Raw genomic sequence first — 14,415 nt, 5'->3', positions numbered from 1 at the left:
TTATAAAGTTGCTCCCCTAATCACGTTTGCTGTGGTTTTCATTGGATGGCCTTTGTGCAGGACTGAGTGTCACATCTATTCAAGACTTAGTGGAGGGGAATGGGAGGGAATGGAGGAAATGGGTGAAGGGGATTAAGAGATACAGTCTGAGTTATAAATAAAATAATGAAGACAAGAGATATAGCGTACCCATATTTGGAATATGGTCAATGTAACACTGTAACACCTTTGTATGTTGACAAATGCTAACTACACTTACTGTGGTGACCCTTTCATGGTGTGTATGTATATCAAAGCGTTATGTGTATGCCTGCAACTAATCCAGTATTGTATGTCAATTATTCTTCAATAAAAAGAGAAACATCGTTTTCATGTCCATCATCAAATGTGTTTTGTGTATCTATAGAACTGGTCATCTCGGTTGCTATGTTAAAGTTTCATCTTTTATTTGAGAGAGAGAGCGCGGAGGAGGGTCAGAGGGAGAGAGAGATCATCTTAAGCAGGCTCCATGTCCAGTTTGGAGCCCAAATGAGGGGCTTGATCTCAGGACCGTGTGATCATGACCTGAGCCAAAATCGAGTCAGATGCTTATCCAACTGAGCCACCCAGGCACCCCTAATGTTTCATCTTTTACTGTACAAACATTTGTTTTTTTAAACATCCCCATAAAACTCAAATTTATTATTTTACATTAACATTATGGAAGTTAAAGAAAGTAATTAAGTTGTCTCATGGACTTGAAGGTGACTTCTTAATTCTCTCTCACTTCCTAAACCCCATGAAGCAGTCACTACATTTATAAGGTAAGTCAGCTTAGTGCTTGAAATCTAGATGAATATTAAGTTCTTCAGTTTGTCTTGTCGAATATTCACCATATTGACATAAATTAACCCCTTCAGATAAATGTGAATTCAACTGTTTGCAATATTCTAGCATCCTTGAAAAGCCTTTCCCAGTCATCACAAGCATGAGGAGAAATTTAAGTATCTCTGTAGCAACACCTGTTAACATTTGCAAGAAGTCTCCTCCGAAAACCACATACTTGACATACAAAGAAGTTTTTACATTTGTCAGAGGTAATTTTGCTGAAGAGGCTGTAGCTGTCCATCTTCTCCGTGGTTATATTTATGATTAACTCTTTAGTTATGTCCACTTACCACATGGGTGTGGAAGTCTTCTGGGTCGACTGTTTCATGCTCACGAAACTGACACAAGTACCATTCATCACAGCTGTGCTCCTGGAAATGTAGGTCGAGGTCACTGCATGAGTAGAACTGTACATTGTGCAGCTCACACCAATAAAGGTGGTCAATAAAATGGGTGTCTGCAGTGTGCTGGCTGAGATTCTCAAAAATCACTGTTTTATAGTCACAGTATCTATAAATGTAGGGCTCGTCTTCATGCAGTTTGCGTGTTCGATCAGAAGCACGTTGGTAGAGAAACTGTCCTTGCATGCTTGACACACATCTGAATCAGTATGCTTATGCTTCAGGATCATATGCTGATTTAAATCAGAAAAATATTTGCTGATAGGGTTTGGGGAGTAATGGTGGGGTTCGGAGCCGACAGTCAAGAAAGACTTCTGGAAGATGTCTTTGGTGCAAAACAGTGATTTTATTAATGCACAGGCACAAGACCCATGGGCATGAAGAGCTGTACTGGGGTCGTGATGGGTAACTCATTATATATCCTCAGGTTGGGAGGGGGTCAGGGATAGAGAAAGTCTCTAAGGTATCTTGGAAGCAAGGTTTCCAGGATCTTGAGGGGCTGGCTGTTGTTAGGAAAACATCATTTATTACTGTTAGTAAAACCTCAGCCATGAGAGCCTTCAGATGTATATCAGGGGCCATATGCTTGGAGTATAATTGCCAATATATACTCGGGGGTTAAAGAAAAAGGAAGTTTGCAAAGGAATTTTTATGTGTTTACAGAGACTCACAGGATCCTGGTTGGGGTGGGGCAGACAGGATAATGTTAAGCCAAGATACCCTTTTGCCCCTAGCAAAGTGTCATCATCAAGGCAGCTGAGCTCCTAGAGGGAGGTCACTCTGCCTGTTTCAAGGACTTGTCAGTGGGCTGTTGGCCATAAGGGAATTTAATTTTTTTAAATTTTTTTTAACGTTTATTCATCTTTGAGAGACAGAGCATGAGTGGGGAAGGGGTAGAGAGAGGGAGACACAGAATCCGAAGCAGGCTCCAGGCTCTGAGCTGTCAGCACAGAGCCTGATGTGGGGCTCAAACTCACGAACTGCAAGATCATGACCTGAGCTGAAGTCAGATGCTCAACCGACTGAGCCACCCAGGTGCCCCGGGAATTTGATTTTTCATTTGCCTTAGTTTCCCACATCACCATGGCAACCACTTAAACCCCCCTTACATCTTGATGAGGGTGATATTAGGGCTCCAGGAAACAGAGTCTATAGGTTTCTGGAGATTAGGCTATGGATAAGATTGCCTTTTTCTTGCAGTTTACCAAGTTATCTGTAAACTGAAGGAGACCCCTGTCAGTTTAACCATTTGTTTTCTGTCCTTTTCCTTTGCTCTTAGGCAGCCAGGAGTGTCTGAGGACCATCACACATATCCCACCTGGCTGGGGGGGTGTGGTGGGGGGGACGGGGAGGTGCTGTTAGCCTGTACTTTGCCCTCAGCTTGCCTTATGGTCCCTCATTACTGTTGAACTCACAAAGTTCACATTTCTAGATGCCACTGCTATTAGCTCTCAGTAAAGGCTACTTCTGCTGGGCCATCACATTCAAAGCTTGGCTCTTGCCAAGAATTTTGGAAAGCTTAGCTGGAGTCTCCCCTTCAGTTTGGTTGTGGAGACTATCAAGGAATTGTTTTCTGTCTCTATATCATAATCTTCAGAAATTGCATGCACTTCTGCAGCAATTGGAACATCTTCAGCAGTGTGAATTTCTATAGGACTCTGCTCTTGAGTTTGTTGGTTGACTGATTCAGGTTGTAAAGGGCAAACATAGCTAGCCTCCTGTAGCCCAAGAGTAAACTATGACCTATGTAAGCTTAGAAGGACCACAGAGTGTGAGATGCTGAACCAGTGTTTGTTTTGGGCTTTCATAGAAGTGCTGCTCCTGTTGCCAAAATATTAGTTCTGCTTAAAACCACATTTGCTGAGTTACTGAGAGATAAAACTCCCTCTTAACTGCTTGTTTGAGCTTCTGTAAACCTGCTTGGCGTAATCACCCTTCTCCATTCTCAGGTACCGCATTCTGTTCGAACTGGATAGAAGACTAATACTGTAAACAACATGATTCAGCATTCAACTAGCTAGAGTCAACAAGTTATATTTTAAAATTCTTCAGGACTGTGTGATTGGTGCCCGCCTCATATTTTAAAGACCTACAACACTGTGTGATTGGTGCCCGCCCTTTCAAACTGCCACCCTTTGCAACCCGAGTGGTCGATACAGCCTTTATGAGACATTCCCAAAGCTTGTTCGGGGCCAGACTTTCGGGACCTGTTGTATTTCCCTGTCTGGCCCGGCCGTAATAAACTTGTTTTGATCCTGTTTTTGCTGTCCGAAGTTCATAAGTGATCACGACCTGTTAGTGTCAGGCGTTGGGCGGGGTAAAGATAGGAGTTAGAGTCAAAAAGAATTTTTGCAGCTTAAGGCTTTATTGGGAACTAAGGTTCCGGGCGAGGTTCCGTGACTCAAGGAGTGAGAGGAGTCAGGGAAGTCGCCCCGGGTATGGTGGGGTAGGGTTTTTCAGCTGCAGCAGTTCCGGGTTTAGGTTCGGGTGGGTCTTTCTTTCGCGCCAGGTTGTGCTGTTGCTCGGTAATTGGTTGACCTTCAGTTCGTTCTGGCGAGCTGCTCGGGGCTTTCCGTTGGGTTGTGCTGGCGCTCGGTGATTGGTTGCCCTTCAGTTTCTTCCGGCGGAGAGGGCCGTCCCCTTCCAGGGACATCCTCACACGACCTACAACAAGGTGAGTCACACACTCTTCACAAATTTCAGTGTCAGCAGATTTTTTTTGTGGGAAAGGCAGTGTGGTCTAGAATTCTAAGTAGAGGACTGGGAGCCAGGTAGTAATGGTTTTTCTTTCTGGCCTTGATTCCATCTGTAAATTTTAGGAAGTCATTTGATGTCCCTCTATGAGAATCATCATTTTTGGTGTCAAAATAAGTTTGGTTGTCTCATGCAACAGACACCAAAACAATGGCCAGAAAAAATTCCATTGAATCCACCCGCAATTCTGCAGTTTTTACAAGACTATCTGCATTTCCTGCTTGGATTTAAAAAGTCTCTTCAAACGGTAGATTTTATTCAGATTTTATAATTTTCTTCTTAAACATATTTAACGGCATTTAAATCTCTAATCTGAATGGAATTTATTTTGACATGTAGTGTGTGATAGTGGATCCAGTCACATTTTTTTCCTCCAGAGAACATGGCTAATTGTTTTAGGACGACTTATCGATAAACCGTTTGGCATACTGAATTGGAATTCCATCCTTTTTTTTAAATTTTTTTTTAATGTTTTTATTTATTTTTGAAGGAGAGAGAGAGAGAGACAGAGCATGAGTGGGGAAGGAGCAGAGAGAGAGGGAGACACAGAATCAGAAGCAGCCTCCAGGCTCAGAGCTGTCAGCACAGAGCCCGACGCGGGGCTCGAACTCACGGACCGTGAGATCATGACCTGAGCCGAAGTCGGACGCTCAACTGACTGAGCCACCAAGGCGCCCCTAGAATTCCATCCTTATTTAAAAAACAATTATTATAATTTTTTTAATGTTTATTTATTTTAGAGAGAGAAAGACAGAGCATGAATGGGGGAGGGGCAGAGAGAGAGAGAGAGAGAGAGAGAGAGAGAGAATCTGAAGCAGGCTCCAGGCTCTAGCTGTCAGCATGGAGTCCAACGCGAGGCTCGAACTCACAAACTGTGCAATCATGACCTGAGCCAGAAGTCGGACACATTGGTTTCAAGAACTCTTGTGTACTAGTAATATATTAATATATTTATGTATGTGCGTTACGCACTCTTGATTATGGTAGCTTTATATGTTTTAATATGTCATGGTAAATATATAATGTTAGGTAATATTTGTTGTATGTTACGCAGTAGGTGTTCAGCTTGGCCTTCTTCACAGGTCAGCTGGTAGTGTATGCAGACAGGTGGGATTAGTATTAGGGTCTGTGCGTTTGAAAGAGCAAACACTTCTTTCCATCTAATTTAGAGGCTGCTTTCACTAGATAAAGATCTTCTGCTGGGTTTCAGGGATGGTGGCTTTGCCTCTGGGATCATTGTTGAGTGGGGTTGGAGCCATGTGATACCACAGCTCCTGGATCTGTAGAAGGACCTGTGGTTGGAAATCCTATTAATAGGGAAAAGGACCTTATCTGGGTCCTGGGAAGACACGACTGCCTCCAGGACCTTGGTCAGGGCTGGCACAGGGTCTTCAGGGTCCACAGGTGGCAGTGGTGGGGTTTTGGAGTGGTGGGGGGGTCCAGAGCCTATTTTGAGAAAGAATTCTTGAGACATCTTGGTGCAAAAAAAAGTGGTTTTATTAAAGCACAGGGACAGGATCCATAGGCAGAAAGAGCTGCACTGGGGTTGTGAAGAGTGGCAGGTTATATACTGTGGAGTTGGGGGAGGTAAAGGCAAAAGGAGGGCCTCCTGAAGGACTTTTACGTGTTAAAGAGGACTCACAAGATGCCAGGGGTCTTGGTATTGTCAAGCTAAGGTTGTTTTCCCTCTAGTAATGCATTAACATTAAGACAGTAGGAAGTTGCTGGAGAACTGTTATACTCTGTATTTGCCTCAAGCATTTGTTACTGGGCGGCTGGTTAGAAAGAAATTTAATTTTACCTGTCATCTCCTTCTTGCCTTTGCTCCCCCTATCACTTTGGAGGGGAGGGTGATATCAGGGCTCTAGGAAACTGAGTACACAGGTTTCTGGAGATGAGGCTATTGATAAGATTGCCTTTTTCTTGTAACTTACTAAGACATTTGTAAACTAATGGAGATTCCTGTCCTGTTTGACTGTGATCTGTATCAGTTAACCATTTGTCTTCTTTCCTTTCCTTTGTTCTTGGGCAGCCAGGAGTGCCTGTGGAATATCACGCACATCCCACCTCGGGATGGGGGGAGGGCAGGGTTTGGTGGGGTGGGGGGGAGTGTTGTGCTAGCTTGTGCTTGACCCTCAGCTTGCCTTATGGTCCCTCATTAGCTTGGCTATTTTCCCAGTTGTGTGGAAAGGTATGGCTCTCTCACTAGCCATGTGTGAATAGCTCCACAACGCAGCTCAGAGGAGCTGCAGCCATGTCATAGAGCTGCCTTAGGTTCCACATCCATGACCGAATCCTGTAGGCCTGCTTCAGTGGGCACTGATGGATGGGGCTCCCCCTCGGTCCCTCTGTGGGCATGATTCTTCCTACATCATGTCTCAGAGTCTGGACCTGGGTTGTGGGCTGCTTCAAAATCTACAGGGACACAGATGGACACCAATCCTTCTGGATTCCTCTATGGGAAGACCACAGCTGAGAGAGACTAGAGCTGGGTCATAGGCTGGCTGTTCAAGGTCTGCCTCTCAGAGTGAGGTCAGCAGGCCTGCTACCTGAGGCATGAGTGGATGTGTCTCCTTCCAGGGCCTGAGGGATTTTGCTGGTGCCATGGCCAAATGGGGCTGTAGCCAAGTCCACATGGGGTTATGGCTGTTTCCAGGTGTGTACCTGGGACCACGGTCAGTGAGCTGACCACCCGGGCACAGGTCTACTTTTTCAAAATGCCCCTTTGCATTCTCAGGCTCTTCTGGGATTTTGCTGAAACTCCCACAAATGGGGGGGGGGTCTCTAGAATTTAGAAAAGGCAAGGGAACAAACTTTCTCAAGCACCTCCAGAGAGAAAGCAGCCCTGCTGATGCATTTTAGACTTCTGACCTCCAGAAACATAAAATAATAAATGTGTGTCATTTTAAGCCACTCAGCTTAATGGCAAGGTGTTACAGCTTCAAGAGGAAATTAATACACCTCTCTTCCAAAATCTGCCCACTTTATTGCCACTGGCTAGGTCACAGCCTCATCATTCATCATCTCTCCCTTTGACCACTTCAACCATCTCCTAACTGTCCCCTCTGCCTCCACTTTCTCCCACTCAGAGTAATCCTAAGGTCCTCATGCTACACCTGTGTTTACGCGTGGCGCCAGTGCTCCATTGCTTTCAAATCCTTAATATATCAAAGTAGACTCTCAATAGTCTGTCCTCCATCTACATATCTAGACTTGTTTCCAATAACGCAGTCATCAGTTCCATATACCCTCCTGAAACACCTTGGTCTTGAATTTCTCCATGTTAATGTGTATGTGGTTCCTTTCTCCTCTAGTTCCCACTCTCCTCTCTACTTCCTACCCAACCCATCTTCCAGTTAAGCTTCTAGTGATCATTTGGTGCTCAGTGCTCAGTGTATTCTCCCACAAGAAGTTTTTGGTGAATCCCAAGTGTTGGTGATGATGTGGAAAATGTGGATCATCACTCATTTCTTGGGGGAATGCAAAGTAGCGAAGCCACTTTGAAAAAGCAGTTTAGCAGATTCTTACAAATGAAATGCAAATTTACCATGTGACTCAATAATTACACCATGAGTTGTCTACCCCAAAGAAATGAAAACACGTGTCAACACAGAGACACACATGCAAAAGTTCACCCATCATAACCCCAAACTGGAATATCCAAGTGTCTACCAACTCTGGATAAATAGGGCTACATTTATTTATACATGTATTATTCTGCAAACATAAGAAACAAAATGCTGATATGTGTTTTCTACATAGATAACCCTCAAAAATCGTTACGCCAAGTGAAAGAAGCCAGAATCAAAAGACCACATATTATATGATTCCATTTACATAAAATATCTAGAAAAGGCCGGTTTATAGAGACAGGAAGCAGATAAGGCATTGCCTAGGACTAGGTGGGAGTGGACATTAACTGCAAATGGAGACAAGGGAACATTTTGGAGTGTTAGAAATGTTCTAAAACTGCATTGTGGTGATGGTTGCATAACTCTCTGTTTACTAAAATTATTGAATTTACATTTTGAATGGGTGAATTTAATGGTATGCAAATTATACCTCAATTTCATTAAATAAATTAAAAAAGTTTTTTAACATTTATTCATTTTTTGAGAGACAGAGCACAAGGTGGGAGGGGGAGAGAGAGAGAGAGAGAGAGAGAGAGAGAGAGAATCCGAAGCAGACTCCAGGCCCCAGGATGTTCAGCACAGAGCCTAACGTGGGACTTGAACTCATGAGCCATGAGATCATGACTTTTGCCAAAGTTGGACGCTTAACCTACTGAGCCACCCAGGCACCCCTCATGAAATAAATTTTTAAATATTTTCTCTGGAATTACTCAAGATGACTTGAAAACCTTTAACCTTTCTTTTCAATAGGTTCTTTTATACACCAACATTATTATCTCACCACTCCGTATTACAATCATGTTTACCTCTTTGGTCCCCTCCTCAATTTGTAGGGACAAATTACAAATTAGACAATAATTACACACTGCTAGAAACTTAATGGAATCAAAGTGAATTGAAGCCACCCCAATATTATTGAAAAATTATTATTTTTTCCAGTAATTTCAAGATCTAACTATATATGTATGTATATATATTGATATCGATATAGGTATAGATATATCTCCAATACTTGTTTTTTGTTCAGTTTGGTTTTGTCCCAAAACCAAAAATTCCAGCTATGATATTGTTTTAATTCCCTTCACAGTCTTCACCACCTGACTTCATTAGGGGTCCTCAGAAACAGACACTGAGCCAATGATTCATGTGCAAGTGCTTTACTGGGAGAAGTAAGGAACAAGGACATGGGTTAGAGACAGGAGAAGTGATACAGGGAACAAAATATATCCAATAAAGCATACCGTAAGTCAGCTCCCACAACAAGTGAGCAGAGTTTTCATCCTGTGGGAAAGTACTGGAAATTGGCACAAAATGGAAATATGAGAATTATCACAGCTAAGGAGTAAAGAAGATGGTATGCCTCACACTTCTCCATCAAGATCTGTCCATGCTGGGGCATACTTCCCTGTTACTTCTACCCTCATGCACCTGTTGCTGAACATTGGCAGTCATAACATTGTTATGCGGTGGAGAAAGTAAAAGGATCCCGGGGAACGAAGGAGAAATGCTGGTATCTTCTACTACTCCATTCTTCACTGCAGACTCATTTCTATCAAAATTCTTTTTAACAAGTGAATGAGTTCTGAATACAATTCACAAGTGTGTAACTACAACTCCTGATAATACCTACTATGAATACTCTCCCCCCAGAATAGTCTTAGTCTATTGTAATCATTATTACATGTTTTAGGATCTTGGGGGCATATCTTAAAACCACAATAATGGGGAAATAAAGGTCCAATAGAACATGAAATGGGCAGAGAACAAGAAGAAAGGAAGGAAAGAAGGCAGAAGAAAGACCAATATGAGGCAATATCTCAGTGATATCCTATGCAATATGTTGCCTACAAACCTGAACAAATGAGGTTTCAAATCAAGATCCCTACTCTTATTTTTTTTTCAACGTTTATTTATTTTTGGGATAGAGAGAGACAGAGCATGAATGGGGGAGGGGCAGAGAGAGAGGGAGACACAGAATCGGAAACAGGCTCCAGGCTCTGAGCCATCAGCCCAGAGCCTGACGCAGGGCTTGAACTCCCGGACCGCGAGATCATGACCTGGCTGAAGTTGGACGCTTAACTGACTGCGCCACCCAGGCGCCCCAAGATCCCTACTCTTAAAGTTGAAAATCCGCATCAGTGTTTTCAGGAACACTAAGATAGCAAACTTAGGAGCATGGGATCATATTCAGGTTTCCATGTTGGGATCCATCCCAATCTCAATCTTTTTGAAAAAGAGGGAAAATATCTTAAGTAAATATCAAATACATAAATTTACAGATGTAGATCAACAAGCACAGTCTTGATATGGCAAGCACTTTGGTTATGACTATTGTATGGTTTCCATTCTGTTTCCTCCAGGGAGAAACAAACTTACAACCAAATTAAGGTGAAGGATGTCAGCATTTGAGAAGACAGTTTTGGGAGGAAACCATGCAGGCACTTGCTATAAGTGCTTCACATCAAGTATTAAAAATCTCAGGAATGACTGTAGGAAAGCTAACCAAAGATAGAATGTTATGGGCTGCAAACAGGGAAGACAAACGAAAAAAGGAATTACTGAAGAGATTATTGAGGAGAAACTAATACAAAACCAAAACCAAATGAAGGCAAAGTCATGGGGACTTTGAGAACAGAAGAAGTGAGGTATGTCTTTTAGGGGAGGAAGAAAACCAAGAGATTTATATGCACAATTATTTGCCTTTTGGAGCTCACAGTGTCTACTTGGTTTGGCCCATCATGGACAAAGGGCTCCACGACTATGGAGTCTTCTCAGGGCCCCCTTCACATCCTTGTTCCTGAGGCTGTAGATGAAGGGGTTCAGCATGGGGGTGACCACAGTGTACATCACTGAGGCAATTGGGATTCTCTGGGAAGAATGGATCCCAGCAGGACTGAGATAGAGCCCCAAGCTTGCCCCATAGTACAAGGAGACCACAGAGAGATGTGAGCCACAGGTTGAAAATGCTTTATATTTTCCTGCTGCAGAGGACATTCTCATTAAAGAGGAGACGATCAGAGAGTAGGAAAAGAAGATCCCAGTCAGAGGAAACACACCCAGTATGGCAGTCGACACATACAAGAAGATATTATTGATACGAGTGTCAGAGCAGGCTACCTGGAGAATCTGAACCATTTCACAGAAGAAATGTGGAATTTCCGTACCTGTACAGAAGGTCAGCCGCCTCACCAGTAGGACATTAATCAGGGAGACCCAGAAAATGATGAGCCAACACACCAGAACCAGCAGGCCACAGAGTCGTGGGTTCATAATGATTGTGTAGTGCAGGGGGTGGCAGATGGCCACAAACCGGTCATAGGCCATCACGGTCAGGAGGAAACCATCCATTCCAGCAAAAATCATAAAAAAATACAGCTGAGTGAGGCATCCAGGGTAGGAGATGTCTTTGCTCTGTGCCTGGATGTTTACCAGCATCTTCGGGACAGTGGTGGAAATGAAACAGATGTCAACAGAGGACAGGTTAGAGAGGAAGAAGTACATGGGGGTGTGGAGGTTGGAGTCAGAGAGGATGGCCAGGATGATGAGGTTTCCTAGCACAGTGACTAGGTACATGAACAGAAACAAGCCAAAGAGGAGGGGCTGCAGTTCTGGGTCATCTGAGAGGCCCCAGAGGAAGAATTCTGATACTCTGGTATGGTTTCCTGCTTCCATGTGTCTGATGTGTCTCCTAGAGAAGGAGTGAAAAGAAATATTTAGTGCCTAGCCAACTGGGACATCAGTCAGTCATTACCTTTATAATACCATCTTTAAAAATTTTTTAATGTTTATTTATTTTTGAAGGAGAAAGAGAGCATGAGCAGGGGAGGGGCAAAGTGAGAGGGAGACACAGAATCCGAAGCAGGCTCCAGGCTCTGAGCTGTCAGCACAGAGCCCAACGCAGAGCTTGAACTCATGAACTGAGATCATGACCTGAGCCAAAGTCAAATGCCGACTCAGTCAGTAACCGACTGAGCCACCCAGGCGCCCTTCTAATACCACCTTTAGGTGGACATCCTTCACCCTCCATTAGTTCTTCCAAAGGTAAGATTCGCTCAGTCAAATGGTAGCTCATTTTCAATCTAAATGTTCTTAGGTATCCTTTTAAAAATTTAGCAGACATCTCTTTTTATCTCCTATTCACTGGTCTAATTCTATTTGAAGCCATGTACATAAACCAATTTCTTCTATGACCATTCAAAATAACTGAAGACATTGAATGTCTTTCTTTGATAATCTCCACTATTCAAAGACCTGTATACTAGTTACTTAATGTGTATTCTCAAGTCAAATAGCCTTAATTTTATGCTTCATATCAATGTGACATAACTATTGTCTTATTATTTTTCATTCTAAATATGTGGTTATGGATATTAACTTCTTTGAGGATTCAAAGGGCTCGGGTGCAGTAAATAAATGATAGTTTTTTGGTCGATAAATGATAGCTTTTTAAAATCAACCTATTCCTTTTTACTTTTGATATACAACTCTCCCAAAAGACAGCATACAGCTGTGGTTTAGAACATAGGATCTGAGTCAGACTTGCTAGAATAGAAATTTGGTCTACCAACTTACTCTCTGTGTGACCCTGAGAAAGTTAATCTCTCATAGCTGCAGATAGTACACCCCTACAATGGAAGTGGTAAGTGTTCCCTATACCATAAGCCTGGTGAGTGAAGTAAATGAGATGATGCACGTAATGTTTCTACTGTGATTCTTGTGACATTCTGTGGACACTTGATAAATGTGAGATTCTGTCCTTACCATCACTGTGGTCTGTCTGTCTTCTATGGCTATTGCTTATCAATATTAAACTGGGAGAGCCATCGGAGGTGGAACGCTGATCATTATAAACACAGCAGGCCTGGTAGCTCTTTTGAACACCATCAAGTACTTCTAATTAATGAAGATCCTATGCCTCCCTCTTTCAAATACCATCTGCCAAGTGGACTCATCCAAGAACAGGGAAGAGCAGGTGGGCTACATAGATTTAAAAAAAAGGTGAAACAAAAGCAGACACACGTTAAAGCAAAACACGAAACTTGTATGGGAGCGTGTGCTCATGTGCACTCACTCTAGAGCAGGGGTGTGTTATATTAAAACTTAGCACTTTAATTGCGGAAAAATAATCAATAGATTTCATCAAAAATATGCAAAAATTGGGGCACCTGGGTGGCTCAGTCAGTTAGGCATCCGACTCTTGGTTTCGGCTTAGGTCATGATCTCCCAGTCACAGGATCAAGCCCCACATAGGGCTCTATGCCACCCTGGGCCTGGAGCATGCTTGAGATTCTCTCTCTCTCTCTCTCTCTCTCTCTCTCTCTCTCTCTCTCTCTCTCTCTCTCCCCCCCCCCCCAGCTTATGCATGCTCTCTCTCCCTCTCTCTCAAAAAAAAATTAAAAGATTAAAAAATATCTTTAACCCTTTCACAGCCAGCGCCGAGAGCTATGGGCATCTCTCGGGACAACTGGCACAAGCACCGCAAGACCAGGGGCAAGAGAAAGCCCTACCACGAGACGCGGAAGTAGGAGCTGGGACGTCCTGCTGCCGACACTAAGATTGGCCCCCGCCGTATACCTGCAGTCCGAATTCGGGGAGGCAGTAAGGTGTCTTGAGGCTGGACGTGGGGAACTTCTCCTGGGGCTCTGAGTGTTGTACGCGCCAAACAAAGATTATGGATATTGTCTACTATGCATCCAACAACGAACTGGTCCGCACCAAGACCTTGGTGAAGAAACGTATCGTGCTCATTGATAGCACACAGTACCGGCAGTGGTACGGGTCTCACTATGCACTGCCCCTGGGCCACAAGAAGGGGGCCAAGCTGACTCCCGAGGAGGAGGAGATTTTAAACAAAAAACGATCAAAGAAAATTCAGAAGAAATATGATGAAAGGAAAAAGAATGCCAAATTAGCAGTCTTCTGGAGGAGCGGTTCCAGCAGGGCAAGCTTCTTGCATGCATCGCTTCAAGACCAGGCCAGTGTGGCCAAGCAGATGGCTATGTGCTGGAGGGCAAGGAGCTAGAGTTCTATCTGAGGAAAATCAAAGCCCGGGAAGGCAAATAAATCTTCCTCCTTCCTATCTTCGGTCATGTAATAAAGGTGTTTATTATGCCCTGTAAAAAAAAAAAAGTATGGGGCGCCTGGGTGGCTCAGTCAGTTGAGCAACCGACTAGGGCTCAAGTCATGATCTCACGGTTTGTGAGTTCGAGCTCCGCGTCGGGCTCTGTGCTGACAGCTCAGAGCCTGGAGCCTGCTTCTGATTCTGTGTCTCCCTCTCTCTCTGTCCCTCCCCTGCTCATGCTCTGTCTCTGTCTCAGAAATAAATAAATATAAAAAAAATTTTTTTAAGTGTATATATATATATATATTCATATAGAAACTTCTATATATTCATAGAAGTTAAAAATGTGTGTATATATATGTATATATATGGGTGGCTCAGTCGGTTAAGCATCTCACTTCTGCTGAGGTCATGATCTCAGGTTAGTGGGTTCCAGCCCCAGGTCGGGCTCTGTGCTGACAGCTCAGAGCCTGGAGCCTGTTTCAGATTCTGTGTGTGTGTCTCTCTCTCTCTGCCCCTCCCCTGCTCATGTTTCTCTCTCTCTCTCTCTCTCTCTTTCTCTTTCCCTCTCTCTCTCAAAAATAAATAAACATTAAAAAAAATTTTTTTAACTTAAAAGGCAAAGGGGTGCCTGGGTGGCTCCGTCAGTTAGTTGAGTGTCCGACTTTGGCTCAGGTCATGATCTCACAGTTGGTGGGTT

The 14,415-nt window shown here is 43.4% G+C and overlaps 1 protein-coding gene and 2 pseudogenes across 1 annotated transcript; 1 reads left to right on the top strand and 2 right to left on the bottom strand.

Annotated features, from left to right (window-relative positions):
• Positions 1 to 596: 596 nt before the first annotated feature.
• On the bottom strand, positions 597 to 3,441 carry LOC106978997 (zinc finger protein 639-like; annotated as a pseudogene).
• A 6,949-nt stretch (positions 3,442 to 10,390) lies between these two features.
• Positions 10,391 to 11,329, bottom strand: LOC106978996 (olfactory receptor 7D4-like). Its single transcript, XM_015076756.3, has one exon. The coding sequence runs from the start codon at positions 11,324 to 11,326 to the stop codon at positions 10,391 to 10,393; it is 936 nt and encodes a 311-aa protein (XP_014932242.1). The 5' UTR covers positions 11,327 to 11,329.
• Positions 11,330 to 13,098: 1,769 nt separating this feature from the next.
• On the top strand, positions 13,099 to 13,733 carry LOC106979032 (40S ribosomal protein S8-like; annotated as a pseudogene).
• Positions 13,734 to 14,415: the final 682 nt, after the last annotated feature.

This window comes from Acinonyx jubatus, chromosome A2 (assembly GCF_027475565.1).
Source record: "Acinonyx jubatus isolate Ajub_Pintada_27869175 chromosome A2, VMU_Ajub_asm_v1.0, whole genome shotgun sequence".
Taxonomy (NCBI): domain Eukaryota; kingdom Metazoa; phylum Chordata; class Mammalia; order Carnivora; family Felidae; genus Acinonyx; species Acinonyx jubatus.
Note: the sequence above shows the minus strand (reverse complement) of the source record. Positions and strands in the feature narration are given on the sequence as shown.

Bases quoted from the DNA above. Each gene is read 5' to 3' on its own strand.
- LOC106978996 (XM_015076756.3), bottom strand. From the start codon at position 11,326: ATGGAAGCAGGAAACCATACCAGAGTATCAGAATTCTTCCTCTGGGGC.